This window comes from Atractosteus spatula, assembly GCF_055471065.1.
Source record: "Atractosteus spatula isolate fAtrSpa1 chromosome 10 unlocalized genomic scaffold, fAtrSpa1.hap1 SUPER_10_unloc_1, whole genome shotgun sequence".
NCBI lineage: Eukaryota > Metazoa > Chordata > Actinopteri > Semionotiformes > Lepisosteidae > Atractosteus > Atractosteus spatula.
Window position 1 is genome coordinate 650,101 of NW_028296612.1, and position 22,992 is coordinate 673,092.

At 40.2% G+C, this 22,992-nt stretch overlaps 2 protein-coding genes and 1 non-coding gene across 3 annotated transcripts in view; 1 reads left to right on the top strand and 2 right to left on the bottom strand.

Moving 5' to 3' along the window:
- Positions 1-7,481: 7,481 nt before the first annotated feature.
- On the bottom strand, positions 7,482-7,555 carry trnan-guu (transfer RNA asparagine (anticodon GUU)). Its single transcript has one exon. It is a non-coding gene; the product is annotated as a tRNA-Asn (tRNA).
- Positions 7,556-9,112: 1,557 nt separating this feature from the next.
- LOC148813315 (uncharacterized) lies at positions 9,113-12,797 on the top strand. Its single transcript, XM_088908329.1, has 2 exons — positions 9,113-9,485; positions 11,716-12,797. Exons 1-2 carry the CDS (start codon positions 9,113-9,115, stop codon positions 12,795-12,797), a joined length of 1,455 nt encoding a protein of 484 aa, XP_088764455.1.
- Positions 12,798-14,783: 1,986 nt separating this feature from the next.
- LOC148813316 (scavenger receptor cysteine-rich type 1 protein M130-like) overlaps positions 14,784-22,992 on the bottom strand; it is a 38,300-nt gene continuing 30,091 nt past the window's right edge. The window contains exons 8-12 of the mRNA XM_088907961.1: positions 22,289-22,603; positions 21,186-21,495; positions 20,533-20,753; positions 19,572-19,715; positions 14,784-14,878 (exon numbers count right to left, since the gene is read on the bottom strand). Of these exons, the coding sequence (XP_088764087.1) occupies positions 14,784-14,878; positions 19,572-19,715; positions 20,533-20,753; positions 21,186-21,495; positions 22,289-22,603 (1,085 nt within the window). The remainder of the gene's footprint in view (positions 14,879-19,571; positions 19,716-20,532; positions 20,754-21,185; positions 21,496-22,288; positions 22,604-22,992) is intronic.

Sequence of the window (22,992 nt, forward strand, 5' to 3'; positions counted from 1 at the left end):
AAAAAATAAAAAATAGCCCTCTTTAAAACCAGTAAAACAGACCTTGATGGCATAAAAACAGCGCTGACAAACAACAGTAGTGGTAAAATTACAGTCTTGACAACTAAAACCTTGCCTTCCATTGTTAATTCCCGTAAACTCCACAGACCGATCTTGCTTTTGACTTTCCCTACCACCCTCTCCCAATTCCTACTCCCCATCCCATTTCTGTCAAAGTTTATTCCCAAAATCTTTATTTCATCTCTACGAATTGTGATTCCCACATTTTCCTCTTCACTCCAGTTTCCATATTGCATCAGCACACATTTGTTTTTATTCAGCTTGGCCCCTGATGCTCCGCAAAACTGGGTTGTCACCTCCAAGCTATTTCTGACTCCCTTATAATCTGTACAAAAAACATTTACATCGTCCATGTATAGTACAGTTCTCACCTCTTGGGCCCCACTCCCAGGGATTTTAATGCCTTCAATCCCATTCTCCATTCTCAAGGCTTGTGCCAGTGGTTCTATACAGCAAACAAAAAGGAGTGGGGATAACGGACAGCCTTGGCGAACACCGCAACTCACATTAACCACATTTGACATGCTGCCATTAATCATTATTCTACTTCCTATACCCTTATATAATAACCTTACCCAAGTGAGCAACCTGGTTGAAAGCCCCATCTTTTGTAGTACTCTAAACATATACTCATAAGAGATACGATCATAAGCTTTCTCAAAATCCAAGTTTAAAACCGCCAATCCAATATTCCTCTCTCTCGCATAACCTATGGTATCTCTAATCAGTATCAGGCTGTCCGTGATCCTCCTCCCTGCCACTCCACAAGCTTGATCTGGATGAATGACTTCACTCAGGACAGATTTTAATCGAAGCGTTAAACACTTGGAAAGCAGTTTAAGATCACAATTCAATAAAGTTATCGGTCGCCAATTTGCCAGGTCTGTGCGATCATTCTTTTTGAATAGTAAGATCACAACTCCCGTCTTAAAGCTGTCCGGCAGTTCTTCTAAAAACTCAAATTCTTTAAAAATGGTTAAAAGATCCAATGCTAAAATATCCCAAAAGGCCCTGTAAAACTCAATGGGTAGACCATCCAACCCTGGAGTCTTACCCGTTTTGAAGGTCTTCAAACTTTCCATTAACTCTTCTACAGAAAGGCCTTTTGATAACACAGTATCATCTTTTACACTTTTTGGAATGACTTGCACAAATTTTTCTAACAAATCCTTAGACACTTGTTTCTTTCCAAACAACTCCCCATAGAAATCCTCAGCTACAGTCAACATGTCTTCCATACTAGTTTGCAAAACCCCCTCTCGTCCCTTCAATGCAGACATTAGTCCCCTCCCTACAACCCTTTTCTTGAAAAAGAATCTTGTACATTTTTCACCTTCTTCAAGCTCTTTCACTTTGCTTTGAAACATGATTTTTTTAATCTTTTCTCTAGAGAGATTTAAAAGCTCATTCTTTAATTCTTTGATTTCCTCACTGAAGTCCCACCCCTCTTCTAATAACTTAACATACCTCTGCAATCTCTTTTGTAATCCGTTTTCAACCCTTCGTATCCTAGCCTGTTTTCTCCTCCCCATCTCTATGAAAAATGCTTTTGTACGCTCCTTTACCTCCTCCCACCACTGTGCTCTTGTGCCAAACAGGTCGTACAAAGTCTGCCATTCCTTATATCTTTCCCTGAACCTGCTCCTCACTTCCTCATCCTCCAGAAGTGAAATATTCAGCTTCCACACACCCTTCCCCACAGTAACAACTGTTGGAATAGCAAGTGTACATGACAGTAAACAATGGTCAGAGAAAAAAACAGGGGTTAAGCCTGCAGTTGTGCAAGTAAAATCACGTATCAAAATAAAATCTATACGTGAGGCTTGGGTCCCATTAGACTTGTGCCATGTGAAACCTGCCCTCCCCTGACTATGAAGTTTGAGGGCATCTTTCAGTTTAAAATCTTTACATACAGTTTGCAATAATATTGATGATTTATCAAATTGGACCCGTCTCTCACCCCTCATTCTGCCTTCTCTTTCTAAAAGGCAATTAAAATCCCCAGCTAAAACCAGTGGTTCCCATCCCAATAAATATTCTCTCAATTCCTGAATTAGGACATATCTGTCGTGTGGGCAACTCGGACAATACACATTTAAAAGTTTAAATTTGACATTCATGAAACCCAGATACACCACCAGTGCTCTCCCTGGTTTCACTACAAGGTACTGATGTACCTCTACCATCTTATTTTTAATTAAAACAGCTATACCATCAGATTTATTCTCATTGGACCCACTCCAAATTGATGGGCCCAATGTCCACAGTTCTTCCATATCCTTATAGCTGTTTTTAAAAGGTAATCCACACTCCTGTAACAACATAATATCAGCATTTACCTTACTCACAAATGATAATATAGTCCTTGCCCTTAACTTGGATCGAATGCTTCTCACATTTATGGACACAATGTTCAGAGCCATACTTGATGTTAGACCAGGGAAGACTAAAAACTCTGGCTAGAATCATTCAGTCTGTGACACCTACTATACAGGCCTTTTTCTTTTTCCATTTGCTCTCCTTGCCTCCTCCTCCACCACCCCCACCATCAATAGGATGGTTCTCCACCTGCCCTCCTTGAGTCTCTAGTTCTAAAGCTGGATCAGTAGGATTGGAGAGAACTAATCCCATGGGAGAACCTGCCATCTGAGGACTCTGAAAATGATCTTCCCTCACTTTTCCACTCGGAGTTAGATCACTTTCTATATCAGATGTCTCAGCAGACCTTTTAGCCTGCACCCTTTGTTCTATACATTCCATTTGAGCGCTTTCAGTCTCCACAGGTGGCAGACGATCAGGAGAGATGCTACCACTCAATTCAGAGTCCACCTCACTTTCCACATTATCATCATTCTCTTCTACCTCAGCCTCATCTCCTTCACTCCATTCTGAACCCTCGCTCTCTTTTCCACTACTTTCTTCAACGTCAACCACATCCAGTTCCTGATCCAGAACCACTGCTCCAGCCCTAAATGCCTCTTCAAACTCTTCCTGCTTTTGCATCGGTCTTCCCAGTTTTGTTCTATTTGCAAAAGAATTTGGACAGTCTTTAAACACATGACCTTCACACTCACATAGATTGCATTTCCTCACGCTTGTACATTCAGTATATGCATGTCCAATTTCCTTGCACTTACCACACACCACCTTTGTACAGGCATCCACAAAGTGACCCAGCTCCCCACATCTCCTGCACAGTTTTGGCTGCCCTTGGTAGAACACAAGGCCTCTATTTTCACCTAATCCAATCAAGGAAGGAATGTGTTTAAATCCACCATAACCATTTTTGTCTTCATGCAACGAAATAGGTACTCTCCATGCACAGTTCCAGATGCCATCATCATCCAAGACTTTCTGAGGCTCACCTTTCACTAAACAATACTTAGACAACCATGTCACAATATCTTCCTTCATCACCATCTCATTAAACATGCGAACAATCACAGTTCTATTAGAAAGATCCGTCAGCTTCTGCCATTCAAACATTCTAATCAGGCCCACATCTTTTTTCTCCTCTATTTTTCTCCCAAATTCTTCCAATAACTTTGCCGATTTGAAACTAATGTCAAAACCAATTCCCTTCGGCAAAGTAATTAAGCAATTGACATCTAATGCCTTAACCTTTAACTCTTTCTGTAACACCTTCCTTGAAAAGTCCAACCGTGAAATATCACCCGAGTGAGCCGAGCCCTCACCACTCTTGTACACCAAACGCGCGCAAAAGTAACGGCGCATGCCGACCCTACAGGCCGCCATGGCCGTTACAAATGTGTCAAAACTAAACAAAACCCAAACCTAAGCCTCTTCTGTGCACCAAACCCTATCCCCTTAATCTTATAATCGTACACAAACTCTACTCTCAACTTCTGGGCTTTAACCCTGTAAATCTCCAACACTGGCTGGAGACTTTGGGTACCCGGGCTCAGCGGTTATATAGGACAGGACTCGGCGAGTTGCAGGTGAAACTCATTGCTCTGCGCTCTCCATGCGGAATGTGCGTCTCCTCCCTCCAGACTCGTCACACCGCCTTCATACTCTACAGCGGGGGAAAAAAAACTCCCCTTTACTGTCTTCATACATCCCTCTTAAATCCCAGAAACACCGAAACTCCGGGGCGTTTCTGTGAGTCAGTACTGGGTTTTTCTGTTCGAGGTTACAAGCAGAAACAATAAAAGCGCTGAAAGCAGGAAGTTATTTCTGCTCTTAGGCATAAACGTGTAAAAATACATTTTCTGATTCCTAAAACCTAATAAAATCCATGTAAGTTTCCCTTTTGTTCCCAATGCACATAACTGAATATAAACCAGTCACTAGTTATGGCGCAGTTCTTACAACAAAGATACTTACATTACGAACTTTTTTTTCATACGAGCTCTTGCCGTTTTTAAATTGAATATTTTGTTTCAATTCGCTAAATCACACGAAACACCAGCAACACTCATCGTAAGCATCTGACCAATCACATTCCTGAATTTTAAAAGTATTAAGTATTTATTTTAAACTTTTTTTAATTTTATACACTTGTTTTACATATTCTTGCCATTTTTGGCATATTGTAAGTGGATTGTAACTTCAAAGTGATCATTCCTGAGCTTTATAACTGTGTATCATTTCTTTTAACCTTATTTTAATATTTTTTAATTATTTTTGCATTTTACAGAACGTTTTAAATATATTGTGAGCATTTAAGCATAATTTTAAAATAGGACTATCAATGCTCCTGACTTTTAAACCTGTATTTCTTCTGACATTAATCTCTCCACCTGCAGATGAGGAGGGAGGTATTTGATTTTAAATTTGTTGATTTGGGGGGGGAATGTACATGAATTTCCTTGTGTGTATCACCAGTGGGAAACTTGGCATTTTTGGATGAATTGCAATCTATACTGCAAGGCCTTAAGACTGATATAGTAATGACTGGAGATTTAAATAACACATTTGATACATCACACAGGAACAGCATAACATCTAAAATGGCAGAACCCTCTAAATCACTGAAAAAATTCAGGCACATTCATAATCTATAAGATGTTTGGTGGTTACTGTGTCCTGCTTCCCTTTCATATTTTTTAGTGTGCACGAATCTGTCCCTCTTCTTTTACTAGTTTTTAAGGAATATTCTGATATCTCTGATTACAAGATCAAGCCAGAAAAAAAATGATGACAATTAGTAGGAAGAATGATTCAGTACAATGTATTGAAAATGTATCAGGATGGTCAGGAGGCTCGCTGCGAGAATGTCCTGCCCTTGGGAGCCTTTCTGCTCCTGGGCCGTCCTTCCCTGGAATTCTTTAGAATAGTCTCGCACCCCTGGAATTCTCCTTAGAAATTCTCCTTCTGGGAGCTCTGTGTTGCCTGTTTTTACCTGGAGGAACTTCAGCTCATTCATTGGCTGAAAGTTCCATGGGCATCAGAGTCCCACGTGGGTTACTCGGCCCTACCAGTCCCTGATTGGTTGATCAAGGTGAGATGTGAGTCACTTACTCCTGACACTTAGGAATGCAGTCCAGATGTCCATCTGGCACTCCCTAGACAGATAGGCGCCAATGGATGACCATTGATCATGATAGCCAGGCTTAGCTAAATGCATCCCCATTTGGGAGCTGTCCCTTATCAAAAGAAAACATCTTTAAATCAGCCTGCATGAATAGCTTCTCTGTGGCTGCACCACAGAGATGAAGAGAGAGATGGGGCCTTATTTGGGAAAGCACAGCAACACTTAATTCTGTCTTATTAACAAGCATTGCCGCTACAATTAGTAGGAAGAAAGATACAATGTATTGAAAATGTAATATGTTTTAAAGGATTAAAGGGAAAAGAAATACTTTATCTACGCAAACTAATTCAACTGAGCTCCTCTAAACAATATAGCCTGAAGAATTGCCAAAGCACAATGTATCAATTTGGGTGACACTGGGGGAAAAGGATCACAACATTGAGAACCACAAGGCTTATTTTCAACAGCAAACTTTGTGCTTGAAAATATTTGACAAAAAAAGGAATATTACACGCACGGAAACCAATATTTACCACTAGGGTAGAATGCAGCATAGAACAGTTGAGGTTGACTTGTTCACAGTGAACTGTCCTCCAGCGATAGTCAGCTGTAATCACCGACGCAGACATGATGTTAATACTCTGACAGCACCTTGGCTGATTTGGTTAAAGTGTTTTCCCCCTGGTTATAAAAACGTCTCAAAATTCTGACACTGAGGTGTGAGACACAATGTAACAGGCTCTCATAATCCCGAAGTACAAGAAATTTTACTGTATTGTTTTTTAAATTTGATCCTGTGAACATTGCATGTCCCTCCTTCCTCATTACCAAAACATCTCAATGTCACCAACAGTATGTACATTTGTAATTACAACACTTCACTGTTGCATTTCTGAGTTGTGACATTGTGAACATGGCATGTTAAAGTATATAGAATATCTAGATCAGAACAGGCTAAATGCAATTCATAGTGATTTATCATTTTCTTATTTTCTAAATGAAAAAAAAAAATTCAGTGATTATGACACTTCGGTATGACATAAAATATGCTTCAATGACAGAATAAATAATCATGGAAAAAATACCCACAGTGGTATTCATAGTTGTGATTATAGGAATGTTAAATATCAGGTGAGTAGCTGCGTCAGCATGCGTAGGCTGCAAAGGAACAAGTAAAGGATTATTCCATGCTGAAAAGAGAAGAAAAGAATCACAACGTTTCGGCTGTGGAGCCTTCTTCAAGTGTGAGAAAGACAGGGCAGTAAGCAAAGATAATTTTCTTTTTATCTTTGCTGACTGCAGTTTATCTTTGATGACAACATCAAAGACATTAAGTAATTTTTACTGCTAACAGCTCCACATCAACTTCCTTTTATATCTAACCTCATCAGATCTCTCAACTCCCAACTCTTCCAGTTTCTCACTTCAGAGAAGGATAAAACATTCAATCATCCTCTACAGAGAAAAAACATCAACACCCCTACCACCTCCACCAATCCTAACCTTGTTACTATACCCTCTGATCTTTCCCTTTCACCCCTTTGCATCCTCAGCTAACATATTTTAAAATTACAATAGACTGTATAGTATTTATGTTTAAAATTAAGGTAAATATGTCAAAATATCAAATTCCAACTGCACAGTGCTATCGTAACAATGCTTGTCAAGTTCTCAAACAAACCTGCATTGTATTTTTAAAATATTTCAGCAGAGGATTCAACTGGAGTATAAATGACGATTCGACGATCATTTTTCTTGGGTGAATATGGTTTTCTGGGGAGTTACGATGTTGGGCATTGTTGGACATTTCCTGGTGATCCTGACACGTGTTAAACACTCGCATTTGTTGCAAATATTAAAATGGCTATGGTTTCGCTGAGAAATCCAATCGACCGAAGACAATGTTTACATCGCAAACGAAAACCGTCTCTGGGTGGATTCGAACCACCAACCTTTCGGTTAACAGCCGAACGCGCTAACCAATTGCGCCACAGAGACTAACTTGTAGGTCCTTCTCTCGAATCACAAATTTCTGGTTAAGAAAAATCTCTTACCGTTTATTTTGCCAGCCGGTAATATTTCTTCTGCACTGATAACCAAGAATTGGATTTAATTTTCCGCAAGCTGTGTGAATTTCATCAAAAATAAGTTTTCCAGAAAGGAAATGAACACATGCATTTAACGAAATCAAGCCCTTTGTGAGTGCCCAAAATGGTACGTTCTGTACTACAAGAAAGACACGGCTGGGATTTGAACCTAGGTTCTTTTGTTTAATAGACAAGTGCTTTAACCAACTAAGCTACGGTGACAGGATAGCCATCACCTTTTACAGCCACTTGGACACACCGCTCTGAGACATCTGCATTCAGTAAGCGCTGAGCATGCTCTCAGAGCAAATTGCCTCTTTTACATTGCAGCCCCGACACTGAGAAACGAAGAGAAGTGGCTTTTATCTGGCATTTTCATGTCCAATGCGTTTGACATCTCCCAAGGGCGACAGAGTTCTTTTGCAACACTATTTCTTCTTCTTTTTTCTTTCTGTACGCTTTGATAAAAAACAAAAAATCGTGCAAGGGAAAAATGTATTTTTTTCATAGAGAAAACGTGCACCAGGAAATGTTGTGTTGAGAAGAAATGAGTTAACACGATCCGTGACCTAATTTATCGGAGCAATTGCTCAACCAGCAAGGTCTGGAGAGGTTGGAGTCTGGTGGATGTGAAAATTATACGGTGTTGTGGAAGAAAACAGTCTTTCTGCTCAACATTGCAGTCTTTTTTCTGAAAAATGAAACAAAGGATTACTATAAATTATAGAAATCATAAATTATAATAAAACCAACCTTTATTATGAATAGAGATATAAAACTATCTATTGTAATCAGAAATATAATTTGTCTAACTAATTACATGCCATAAAGCCCATAGAACTAATGGATGCACAGAACATGTAGAATGGTGTACTTAGATTATCAGAAGGCTTTTGACCTACTTTCCATTTCACATTTTCTGTTTAAAAAATGATTTTCAATACCTGATCTCTTGGATGTCTTGGAGATATCAAACCAATTGGCAACAGGAATTGTTCACATTACCGTCTATTAGCAGACATTGTTTAGATATGAATCCATTACATTAAAAGTTTGATCCCGTTATTTCAATACACGTTTAAGTACTGTTATTTATTTCAATACAGGCGAAGGATCTGGAAATATATGAAAATACAACATATATATATTTGTATGTGTATATATATATAGATGTGTATATTTTATGTACATATATTTGTAAACAATGCTACATTATTTTTCATTGTATATTCAACAAGATACAACATACTGAAAGTCCTTCACGTGAAGTGCATAGCAACAATCACTAAGGAAGTGCGTCATGTGGCAGGATGTAGGAGGAGTGATCGCTCAGTTCCTGTTCCTGCTTCAAGTATGAATTCAAACCCTTGCAATCATATAGACCCGTAGGTGCGTAGGAGTCTTAGTGTTTGTCATTTCAGTATCCGCATAGCACTCTCTCTGTATTTGTGATCAACTTTGGTTAAATATGACAATTTTACTGTTCAATCTGGAAACTGAGCTTCACGTTTTCATGGAGGTTTTGCTCAAATCGATCGTGTATGAAGTTTCACGAGTGTTTCGAAGCAGGATGTCTGACTCTGAGGATGAGATTGAAAACAAACTCCGCAGCATCTCCCAGATACTGGTAAGACGGGCCGTGTTTAAAATCACACAGTGTGTGGAGGAGAGTGTCGGGAGTGAAATGGCGCAGCTGAAGAAGGAAAACGAGAGCCTGAAGTGGAGATTGCAGCTGTGGGAGAAGGAGTCGGGAGCAGGAGGAGATCAGGGTACCCAGACGCTTCCCTGTGAAGTCCCTGCAGGAATAAAGGAAGAAATGGACACGAAACTGCAGCTCTCAGGTCAGTGGGGTGACTTGTATGTAGTCAGGGTGTGTGTGAGTTTAAAAACAGTGTCTTTAACTTCCTCACTGGTGAGAATATAGTGCAGAGACGCAGAGTGAAGTGGGAAAGACTTGCGTGATGTAACAACGGGATTCTTAACTGGAAACTGAACTGTTTTGTCCGGTTACAGTGTTTCACTGAATCAGATAATAATACAACGTAATTAAGAAAGAAGACTTATGTGTATATATATATTGTTTTTACGTTTTATTGGTTTATATTATTATATGTATGCTAATGATTGTGTATACAAAATAATTTTAATTGGTTTAAGTATTGCAGTCCTCCAGGGCCTGTGTCTGTATTAACTAATCTCAATGCAGTCTTAATGTACTGTAGTGTCCAGTCAGTGTGTGTAATTAACCTCCCTCTCTCTCAGTGCAGTGTTAATGTACTGGAGTGTCCAGTCAGTGTGTTTGGATCAACCCCTCTCTTTCTTTCAGTGCACTGTTAGTGTAAATGTAATGTACTTGTGATATTATTACAGTAGACTTACTTTTTCATGGTAGTTAGGTTTCTAACATAGCTTGTATTTATAAAATCGCCTATAATCAGAACACCCCTTTATACCCACTTATTCCCCTCTGCTTAAACAACCCAAATCGATTGGGAGTGTACTAGTACATGCATGTATGTAGTTTAAAGTATAATAAAAAGTGTGATACAGCTTAACTTCTCTTGACTTGCCTTTCCTCTTTGTACTTGTCATATCGATGGTGATGCTGCATGATAACTAGTGACTAGTTCCCAAAGAGGAACTCAGCTGCATGGTGTATAAGAGTTGAATTTTTTATGTTTCCCACATTCTTTACATTTTTATTTACAGTATTTGAATTTTTTTGTTCACCACTAAATGGCTATACATGAATTTGTGTAAAAATGTTACGTAAAGTACTTGTCTGCTGTATTTTTAATCCCTTTTCACGTTATCTGTGTTAAAAGAGATTAAATGTGTTTGAATCTTTGATGTATATCAAGTTTGGAAAATGAGTTTTTAAAACTTAAATTACATGCTACTAAATAATATCTTTGCTATCTCAAGTTTAAAATGTAAGCTACTTTTTGCGTGGATAGTACTTCCTTTTGAGCGCTACTCTAAACTCGTATTAAAATTCAGGGCTAAATACTAGATCACATGGCCTCAGCTATCATTATTATGCTGATTATACTCAAATATACATCCATACCAAACCTGACGCTAATGTGGCTGTCTCTTTGCTATCTAATTACATCTCTGACATAAAAACTAGGATGACTCAAAATTTCCTTTATCTAAACTGTGACAAGACTGAAGTCATGCTTATTTGAACCCCCCCATCAATTTTGTAAAGCCAAATATGTAACCCTATCTGTAGATGGTTCTGTACTTGAGCTTCAGTCTAAATTGGAAAAACTTGGGGATGATATTTGACTCAGGCTTGACATTTGACCAACGTGTGCAACATATTGTCAAAACTTCTTTCTTTCGCCTCAGAAATATTGCTCAACTACACTCTATATTATCGTTAACTGTGGCTGAAAAGTTTTTTCTTCTTCCAAATCAACCACTATAACGCTCTGCTCTCTGGGGTTTCTAAATCCACATTGAACAAACTCCAGTATGTCCAAAATTTGGCAGCCAGAATCCTGACCAGGTCTAGTACAAGTGTTCACATTACTCCTATCCTGGAGTCCTTGCACTGGCTTCCTGTTAAGTTTCGTGTCAACTTAAAATTCCTCCTGCTCACCTATAAGGCTCTGCTTGGCTTGGCACCTCAGTACCTGTCTGAGTTATTATCGCTCTACTCCCCACCTCACAGCCATCTCTCTTCTGTTTCTGGTCTCCTATCTTTCCCCCAGTCCGTCTACACTCTATGAATGAAAGGCCCTTCTGTTATGCCCTAAACTCTGGAACTCTATCCCCAAGGATATCAGAGAGTCACCTTCTCTAAACTCCTTTAAATCCAGACTCAAAACTTTCTTCTTTAGAAGAGCCTTTATTTACCTGTTCTTTACCCATCTGCTCCTACTGTATTTTGTACCACAATCTGCTGTCTCCTCAAACAGTGTATTCCCATCATGCTTATATTGTGTTTTTTTTGTTGTTGTTGTTGGCATTATGTAGAGCACTTTGAGAAGTTTATTATTATTATTATTATTATTATTATTATTATTATAAAGGTCTTGTTTTCTTGTCCTGTGTTTACAGGCTCAGAGGCCAGTGCTCTCCCTGATGCTGGGGAAAGGGCTCCTCTTGAACAGCAGCACAGTGAGGAGGAGTGGGGCTCCAATCTGATGCAGGAGACAGAGCTCACTGTTGCAGAAGGGAAAGAGACACTCAGTGAGCAGCACACAGAGAGCAGACAGAGTGTCGAGGATCTGGACTCTGTGCCCATGATGAAGATAGAACCTGAGTGTGAGACACCTGGACTCTTAATATTAACGGAGAAGATTAATCATCTGGATACCAAGAATATTGCAGAACATTGTAATGAACTTTACTGCATCACTGTACATGAACTCAAAGAAGAACTGAGTGAGTTTAATGTTACAGAGCAGGACATGGAGCCCCAGTTGATTCACACTGCTGACCAGCACACTGAAGGACACAATGGAGAAAACAAATCTCAGTTTCAGCACACAGAGCAAGACCATTCCATGGAGCATTTGCAGAATAAGAGACCACAGCACGATCAGAGGATGATGAAGAATCACTCAAGGCCTTGCTCAGAAGGAGTGGACAAACTGCCATTATGGCACAGGGAGGAGCAGCGTTTCTGTCAGTCTAGCAAATCAAAACCCAACCAGCACCTTCAAACAGGAGAGAGACCTTTCAGCTGCAGTCAGTGTGGGAAGAGTTTTAGTCACTCATGCCTCTTAAAAAGACACCAGCACATTCACACAGGAGAGAGACCATTCAGCTGCAGTCAGTGTGGGAAGAGTTTTAGTCATTTGCACCTCTTAAAACGACATCAGCACATTCACACAGGCGAGAGACCATTCAGCTGCAGTCACTGTGGGAAGAGTTTTAGTCAGTCAGGTACCTTAAAAACCCACCAGCGCATTCACACAGGAGAGAGACCATTCAGCTGCAGTCAGTGTGGTAGGAGTTTTAGTCAGTCAGGTCACTTAAAAACACATCAGCGTATTCATGCAGGAGAGAGACCATTCAGCTGCAGTCAGTGTGGTAGGAGTTTTAGTCAGTCAGGTCACTTAAAAACACACCAGCATATTCACACAGGAGAGAGACCATTCAGCTGCAGTCAGAGTGGGAAGAGTTTTAATGACTGAATCACCTGAAGAGCTCACCAGCGCATAAAATAAGATCACTTTATTGGCCATATACAATTTCTTGTATTAGGTATTTGTCTTTTCACAACATGCTCACCATGAGGCCTGCAGATAGGGAGAGAAGCTTGGTGTCAGAGCACAGGATCAGCTCTTTGTACAGCATGCCTGGAGCAATCAGGATTAAGGGCTTTGTTCAGGGGTCCAACAGAGTAGTCTTCCTCTGTCAATTGAGGAATTTGAACTGGCAGTCTTCCACCCACAGACATAGATCCTTAACCACAGAGCCACCAGACTACCCTTAATTTCACAGGAGGGATACCTTTCAGCTGCAGTCAGTGTGGAAAGGGTTTTAGTGATTCAAATACCTTAAAAGCCAACCAGCATACTCACACAGGAGACCTTCAGAATCCACCAATGCAGTCACACAGGAGCGAGTTAGTTCATTAAGCTACAGTTAGTATGGGAAGTGTTTTATCCAGTCAGGCGACTTAAAAACACACCAATTTAGTCACCAGTTTTCCACTGAAATCACTATTCGTTGAAGTAGGTAGCTGCGTTAGCATGTGACATTCGTTAAAGCTTCCACAGCTGACACATTGTGTTTTTTTTCTTCACTTTTCAGCATAGAATAAACCTTTACTTCTTCCTAAAATGTCTATTTGTTATAGTCTCTTTGTAGTCACCAACTTTTGATTTAGTCTAGTCAACTAAATTTTGACTGTTATTACCCTTACTTATGGTTGATTAGAACAGAATTAGTTTTAATCATGCCATTGACTTTATGTGTATAATAAAATGTATTAAGTTTTTAGTTTTATTCAGTTTTAAAATGAATTAAGTCTAAATTGATTTCTTTATTTCTGTTTGGTCTTGGAATGTTAAGTTTAGTCCTGTTTAATTTCCAATTAAGACTGTTCTCATTGGATAGGCTTGTAATTGTGTGACAGCTTTTAACTTACATTTTACATTTTGAGCAAGAAATGTGTATAAAACAGATTAGGTTCCTTAACTGTAACTCTTAAGAAAAAAAGTCCCACATCTGATTAAAATCTACCAAAAAGCTCAAAGTCTTTGTTGCACAATCTACATTTTATTTACCCCCAGAGAGAATAAATATCAAATACAAGAAATATGTATGCAATAATGGATAAATAATGAGGAAACAGAGATATTATATGAATCTCTCTTAATAAGAAAATCTATTTTGGCACCATTACTAATCCATATTTTTATGTTTTTTAACAGTTTTTTTTCAATGCAATTTTTTTTAAACCAGACAGGACCCGCAATATATATACACTTTAACAGCCACATAAACTAAATGCAATTAAACATTATTAAACATTATTTTCTGATGACCTCGTACGAATATGATTTTCAGTTCCTGCATAGCCAGACCTTTTGGTCATCCCTACCTTAGTGAGCATCTTTGCTTTTCTCTCAAATACAACATTCACTCCACAAAGAAGATAGATTCTAAAAGTTCATAGGAGTGAAGTGATTCCTCCTGGTTTCTCGTACAAATATATCTTGACCACCACAGAACAGATACCCATGTAGCTGATTCAAGATTTAACGCCTCACATCTTCGGCACATTCTTTGTTCTTTGGAGATTGTTATGATCAATAATGAACTTGTTTGGGAAAAAAAATAATCAGATACATTGGTAGATGTTCTAAAAGCATTTAGGAGTTTTTGAAATAGCCATCAGAAAATGACAGAAAAGGAAAATTATGTACGCTTTCTCACACTGCATGAAAGATTGAAATCTGATGGGAGAAAAGCTAACAGTCTCCTTGTCGGGAAATGGAACCCCGGTCTCCCATGAGATATATGGGGATGGTCACAACTATATGAACAAGGGGTGCTTGCATGCTGCTAGAAGCCATTTCCTCTTATGGCTATTATTATTTTTTCGGGTTTCGGCTTTTATTTTCATTTTTTCCAGATTACTACAAGAAAACGGGTTTCCATCCGTTCCATTCTCACTCCTCCTCTTCTATTGTCACAGCTCCTCCTCGTGCACTACCAACACCTATGGAGATGGTTCTTTCAGTTTTACTAATTAGGTTTTCAAAGGCTAGAAGTTAGAAGAGCGGAGGTTGTGAGGTGGGAGGAGGGCAATAATAGCTCAAACTGGTACTGAGGTGCCAAGCCATGCAGAGCCTTATAGCTAAGCATGAGAATTTTGAAGTCAACATGAAGCAAGAGCAAGGACTACAGGACAGGAGTAATGCAATTACTTGCTTGACCAGGTCTGGTGCTAATTCCTCCCTTGTGTCCTCGGGTTCATTTTCGATTGTTGACTCTGAAGAAGTCCTCTATTTGACTTGATCAACGCCAATCCCTAGAGGATTTCAAAAGGTTGAATCAAAATGACACGGGATGTTGGTGGGACTTGAACCCACAATTTGTAAATTGTAGAATTGTAGAAACATTTTATCATTCCGTACTTTCCTCTGCAGTCAGGCCAGTTCCACTTGAACTACGCTCGAAAATGGAGATTGATTTGAAAACACGAGAGTAAAGGGACACTGCACATCTGCACATCACGTCCGAGTTTAAGGACAGTAACATCAGAGATTGGAAGCTAGGGAGTTTCAGGTCTGTTTTTTATTATAGGATCAACAAAGTCTGAATACCTTTGCAAGAAGTATTTCAGAATCCCAGTCAAATCCAGTACGATTGCTGCACAGATCTGCATTCTACAATTAGAATACTGCGTATCTCCTTCTTAAGAATCACTTCTTTTGTTATTGCTGCCTCCAGGCGATGTAAACCAGATTCAGAAAAAAATAATTTGAACAACAATAATAATCACATTTGAGCGTGTTTTACTCCTCCTCTTCTTGCAATTTGTACTCAAAGGTTTATAGTTTTTTTGTTCTGAATTTTAAAAACATTTTAGCCTTGATTGGAAGCTGTTCACTTGAAGGTGCGGTGGTCAAGTGGTAAGGCGTTGATCTCATAAACTGAAATTGATGGGTTCAAACCCTGTCCGTGCCTGTTTTGTTTACCAAGACTTTACTTAATCTATATTGTCAATTGTCTTGCAATGTAGAAATCTCTGTAATAAGAAGAAAAGAACTATCAGTAGTTGTTAATAATCCTTCGACAAAGTAGTGGGTGCATTCAATACACCAGCCTCCACTGTTTGTCAGGATGGCTGAGTGGTCTTAGGTGCCAGACTCAAGGACTCAATCATGTGTAGTGACAGTTTTATGTTATTCACAACACGGATTTCCCTTCATGTTTATTAAGATGTGTAATTTGTATGTTGGTTGTATGAGAACAGTTTCTTCAAAAGTCCCACCAATTAACAGTGGAGAGCTAGCCAACGTACATCTTCATGAAAACTCTCTTTAAGGTGATTACAAGTGTCTTGAACAAATCTGTTCATATTTTTAAAATAGTTTAGCTCAAGATGCAACGGGAGTATAAATGAATTCTCCCACCCTCCAATCCAAGATAAAACTCTATGTGTGAATCTTATTTTACTTGAAGTTGATGATGATGGTTATTATTGGAAATTGCCCATTGCTATCGACACAGGTACTCAGTTGTTATGTGCTGTAATTCGATAAATGCAAAGCATTTGTATTCCCTCCAATTATCAATAAGGTCAATAATGTTTTAAGCATTACATGCCCTTTTTTCCCTAGATGATGTTCATGTTGGATCAGTGAGAAAGGCATGCCTGGTTGTGCTTCAACCAGCACCTTACTATCATTTTAGTCCCCACCTGACTGCACTAAGCAATTGTACCACAGAGACTCCAACAGGTCAGTTTTCTCCATTTACAGTTTTTGGGGAAAAAAATAATCTGCATTAAGATTGTATTTCAAATTTCACAAAATTGTAATTATTTCTTGAAAAATGCTGTTTCAGAAAGAAACTGAGTAGACGTGAATTGCCCAGTCAGTAGAATATCGAACTTTTCATCTTAGGGTCCCTATTCAGGGGGCTGATTTTCTTGCAACTACTTATTCCATGCTGAAACAAAAACGAGAAACAATGTTTCAGCAGTGGAGTCTTCTTTGGGTGTGATACAGAATAAACCTTTACTTGTTTCTTTCAAATTTATTTAAACCTCCTCTCCAGCACCTAAACTCGTCAGTTGCTTTCAGTAGCTAAAGACACAGACCACACTGCTCCAGGTGAGGTTTGAATTCACAACCTCAGCATAACTCTGCTGTGTACTGCTGTATAAGTACCACATGCTGATCGATTGCGCCACTGAAGCTGTATAACTCCCTCTCCTCATACAGACTGCAGCTGCAGAAACACATGGTGAAAACATGGTTTCGATTGTGGATCCATCGCCACATGGGGGAAAGGGACAGTAAAATAGCAAGGAAAATCCAAGAGAAGAACTGAAAGAATTGTGTTCACTGCAAAGTAGGAAGGAAAGAGGTGCCAGGATACATAAAACAGCTCAGCGTATAATTTGTAACGATGATATATATTTTTTTAACTAAGCAGCCTTAATGGCAACACAATGTTAGGAGTTCGGCTTTTCTTATTCTGCAGAACCAGCGGTATTGGAATATACTGATCCATATAAGAAGCGCTTTCGGTTTCTGATCGATTTTATTGAGCACTGCTCTAAACTTTACATTTGCTCGTGCTAGTTTTCCCCATGAAAAAAAAGACATTTCTCTAATTACATGATTTCACTTTTTTTCTTATCAACGAGGAGAAAGAAATAAAATATATAATTCATTATAAGAACCACAGGCAAGATGGCTGGTGATCTAAGGCGTTTAGGTTGCAGTTCACCCTGGAGATGTTTGTTCAAATCTCACTTCTAATAAAGAGGTCTTTCTCGTTAGAGTAGAAACGATAGAAGCCTTAAGTGGGAAAAAAAATCACAACATCTCGCATTTCACGTGTTTAATGTTAATTGTTTCAGTGGTTGCCTCGGTGATTGATGGCTCTTCTCCCTCGCAGGGTGACGGCAAACTTCTTCAGAGAGGGAGTCTCTGAATCAACAGAAACAGACTTCAAACTGAAATTTATTACTTCTTGAGTAAATTGATTACATCTCATTTATGACAGTCTTTAAAAAGCTGAGAGAAGGCTAAAACGTCAGTAGTATAGAGCGACACCTTTCATCAAACTTTTTCTCAGGCTGTACATGCATTACCTGTAATACAGCTACGAATAAAGATATTCATTAAAGTCAATAATAAATAATACTATTATTCATAAAGGCGTGCATTCATAAGATTCACCGTGAATAGTTGTGGTGTCTGGAAAGCAACTGTAGATAAATATAGAAAAAAAGAGTTTTAGTTTTTGAGGTAATTTCAGGTAGAATGTAAGAACTAAAGTAAACTAGTCCCACAGTATAGCGTAGGGTCCTATCAATAGAAAAAAAATTGTAACCCGAAAACTACCACAAAACGAGAAGTCTTCCAGGAACCTAGGTAAATCCCTGTAGTGCTCTAACGACTATAAAAACAAACAAAAGAAATGTAGTGTGCTCTCACGAGGCACCAGTTCTGTAGGGGTTTGGGCATTTACTGGGACAATTATTAATTGTAGCAGTAAATCACAAAATTGATTCTTTTGATGGCTTTAGAATCCAACCATGCGATATAACTCAAACAACGCACACACACAGGTACTAATACAAAAGGATACATTCATTAATACATAAAATATGCATATAAACCTAACAGATCTTATCGTGAGGGTTATCAGAATACAAAAGATATATATTCATTCAGTTACGAAGAGTTACCTATATCAAGAGGAAATACGTTCAGTATATCATTCATTTAGACCATTTCGTAAATGAACTTGGTCACAACTTCTACACTAGATACTCAAAACAAGTACATAACTCTTAGGAATTAAATTGATATCAACTGGTTGGGATAACAATTGAATTCTCGAGCAGTAATGCAGTAAGTTGAATACTCATCCAATCTCTGGGCACAAAGAAGCAGTTGCAGGCTTGTTGCTGTCCAATCCGCGGTCCTCTTCCTGACCTGCTGGGACCCACAGTCATCTTTTCTCCTGTGCACAAACTCTTGCTAGTTTCAGCCAAAACTAACTAGCGGGTCAGTGAGCATCAGCAGCGCACCGTCGCAAGCTGCACAGCACAGCCTGGCACGGAGCCAGAGAGCGCAGATTGGACAGCAACAAGCCTGCAACTATTTCTTTGTGCCTGCAGGAGATCTGAATCCCCAAAGATTGGATGGGTATTCAACTTCACTGCATTACTGCTTGAGAATTCAATTGTTATCCCAACCAGTTGATATCAATTTAATTCCTAAGAGTTATGCACTTGTTTTGACTATCTAGTGTAGAAGTTGTAACCAAGTTCACTTACGAAACGGTCTAAATGAATGATATACTGAACGTATGTCCTCTTGATATAGGTAACTCTTTGTAACTGAATGAATATATGTCTTTTGTATTAGTATCCGTGTGTGTGCGTTGTTTCAGTTATATCGCATGTTTGGATTCTAAAGCCATTAAAAGAATCATTTTGTGATTTACGGCTACAATTAATAATTGTCCCAGTAAATGCCCAAACCCTACAGAACTGGTGCCTCGTGAGAGCACACTACACACTCTTTCCTAAATTTCAACTGTTTTTTTCTACCATACTAAATTGTTCACATCCAACATCCACATTAAATTAGACAAAATGTAATTGAACATTTAGAGAAGATTGTTTACTGAAGTTCAATGTAGATCAGTTCTGTGTGACAGTAATGACGAATAGAGGTCAGTATGTGGAGGGTAAGTTCCCTCTCTACCTTTCCTCAGCTTCCTGTCCTGGATCAGCTGCCCCACTAACAGGGCCAGCACCACGAAGAGCAGAGCCCCCATCAGCAGGAAGGCCAGGGGTGAGACGGACAGGCCTCCCAGCGGCTGTGTTTGGGGTGTTGTCCTGGTGCTGCCTGAGGGAGAAGGAGGCAGGAGATGAACAGGGATGACAAGTTGTGCTGTTGGGCTCATACAGGCTTTAACACATTAAAGTCCCTGAGTTTCCCATCAGGAGGTGTTAGGTCCTCAGGGTTAACCCATCTCAACAAAGAATTGTAAAGGATGCTACATCAACACTGTCAGAAAATCACTGAGAGAGGAGAGGAGACACTACAGCTACACTGGGAATCTGAAGAGACTAATCTTCACACTGAGAGAGGAAAGGAGACATTACAGCTATACTGAGAATCTGAAAAGACACTGATATTCACACTGAGAGAGGAGAGGAGACACTACAGCTACACTGGGAATTTGAAGAGACAGAAAGACGGGAGTTATCAATGACAAGAAGGATTTCTGTTCACCTGTAGCTGTTGTTGGACTGGCTGTTGTCTCTGAAAGACCTGTGAAAGAGATACGAGAACTGTCAATATTTTGCCTTTGGTTTTACAGCAAGTTGAATCTACAGTGGAGCTGATAAAAAATATATTTATTTCTTGAGGTAAAACGTAAGATTGCAGAGATGAAAGAAGTCAGGTTCTGAATTGAAGAGTTGTGTTGTTCACACACACAGAGCTACACAACATCCTAGTTTTATGACTGATGATCCTAGCTGGTTCAATTAGATATTAAACAGTTATAGAATATGTGTAACTTCAGTGTATCTTCTCCATCAATCTGCTACCTTGTTCACCTACAGTGCTAAGACTCCCCTCACCTGTACAGGTAACCCCTGCATCCTCCTTGTGCCGACAGTCACTCTGATTCAGTCCAGAGTGACAGCAGTCCCACAGGTGAAGTTCACCTCGTCCAGCCAGATGGCGCCACTCCCTGGTCCGAATGAGGCCTCTATTGCTGCACTCACTGCATCCCCACAGCCCAGCTGTCTGCAGACCACCTGGGCATCCTGCAGGTTCCAGGAGTCGTCACAGATTGTCCCCCAGGAGCCCTCATACTGCAGCTCCACCCGGCCAGAGCAGTTAGTGCCTCCAACCAGGCCAGAGCCAGCGGGACTGAAAGAGAACAGTGAGGTTACTGAGCATCCTCAGCTCTGTGACTCTAGAAGAGAGCAGAGAAGTTACTGAGTGACTGTAGTAGAGATCAGTGAGGTATTGAGTGGCTCTAGAAGAGAGCTGTATGGTTACTGTTCCTCAGTTCAGGGCTGCAGTTCTCTGATTGTTTTACACACTGAACTCACCTGGGCAGTACCGCTGAGGCTGCTCTTCCTGAGGGGCTGGAGTGCTTCTGTCAGCTTCTTTTCTAGGACCTTCAAAGCTTAATGATCATATACAAAATCAAACTCACAGAAAATAGTGAAGAACAACAATAGTATTTCCTTTATTTTTATACTTGTTTGGATATACATTGCTAAGAATTCTGTTGAAAGCTCATGACGAGACAATCACTGTAGAGCTGCTCAAGAGGAAGAGAGCATCACTCTTCACTCTGTACCTGAGCAGGTGATCTCAGCCACTTCCCGGTCTTCACAATCATTCTGACCCCAGGCGGGGGAGGGACACCGCCACAGGGTGGAGTCGTGTTTGCGACAGGAGACAAAGTCCAGCCATTTGGGATCCGGGCTCAGCCTGGAGTTTGTCTCTCTGACGGTGCCCTTGTCTCCACGGCCCAGCTGTTTACAGATCACTGCAGCTGTGGAGTCAGTCATGCCATTCTGACACACACTGCCCCAGGTGCCGTTATAGTAAACCTCTGCTTGTCCTGAACAGCCTGCAGACAGTCTCAGTAGAGTGTGATCTGCCAAGACATCAGGGAAAGTCAAAGGAAACAAATCCTGAGTTTCATTCTGAACTGGTAAGAAACAACAGGCAAACAATGTGACCAGTAAACAGTCCCAGTTGCTGTGTACTTCCAGTAATTTCAGGATTCATGCAATGACAGCTTTACAATCACACAGCTGACATAAAGGTGCCAGGAGTATGTATTCATGTTGATTTCAGCACCTGAACAGCACACATGGAGCCCTATCTGAGATGAGAAATGATGCTGAACAATTAGGTGACTGTAAGCTTAATTAAATGTTGCAAATCAGCAGCATCATTCCGATCACCTTGGCCATTCAGCAGCAACACAAGTCAGGGTGACTGAGGCAGCACTGTAAAAGGAGAACTTGCAGATTGGCTTGACATTCAACACCAAGAGTAAAAGACTCCTGGATCAAATCAAGATGAAACATTTGAGGATGAAGGACAACAGGTCAAATTGATGGGGAGAGTTTACAGATTGAGTCCTAGAGATCATAGAGGACAGAGACTATGAGTTGTCCACACAACATATTCAAGTTGCTGCTGGAGGGGAGTTTCTGAAGCTGGCAGCTTCAGTGCCAGAATTTCTTTATCTGTTTACTGCAAAACAGTGTGAATGAGTGGTGACAAATGTGTCTGAAATACAGATGTTCGTTTTAAAATCCTGAATCCAGCTTGTTAAAACAATCAAGACACTCCAGGTGAAAGTCATATGGTTCTAACAATGTGGGATTAAAGAATCTGGATCCTTGTAACTGTAGAATAATTGTAGTTAGCTCCCCTACCTGAACACAGGATTCTCACGTCCTCCTTGTGTCCACAGTCGTGCTGTCCCCACCATGCTGAGGGACACTCCCCCAGGGACAACTCATTCCCCAGACAGCCCACCTCGTCCAGCCAGATGGGTCCAGTCCCGTGGCTGAAGGAGGCTGGCACTGGGGCACTGAGGGCCGCCCCACACTGGAGCTGCCTGCACACCACCTGAGAGTCTGCCAGGTCCCAGGAGTCATCGCAGACTGTCCCCCAGGAGCCACTGTGATAAACCTCCAGCCTCCCTGCACAGTCGCCTCCTGCTCCAACCAGCCTGATGGACAGCTGGCCTAGGAGCAGACAATTAGAGGTCAGAAGTCAGTGCAGTACTAAGATATCACAATGATGACCTCTAGGTAGAGACGGTCTACTGTTAGAAGTTGAACATCACCTCTTGCCACTGGGGACAGCAGATACAGTACAAGCACAAGCACAGCAGATACAGTACAAAGGAACAAGTGGAGCCTTCTTCAGGTGTCTGGTAAGGTAAGGTGTCTGGTAAGACAAGGTATGTTACCTGGTAAGATACCAGGTACCTTACCTGGTAAGGTAAGGCTCCATGGCCGAAACGTTGTGTTCTCTTTCTTCTTTTTTTTCAGCATGAAATAAACCTTTTACTTGTTCCTTTGCAGCCTACGCATGCTGACGGAGCTACCCACCTGAACAGATACAGTACAAG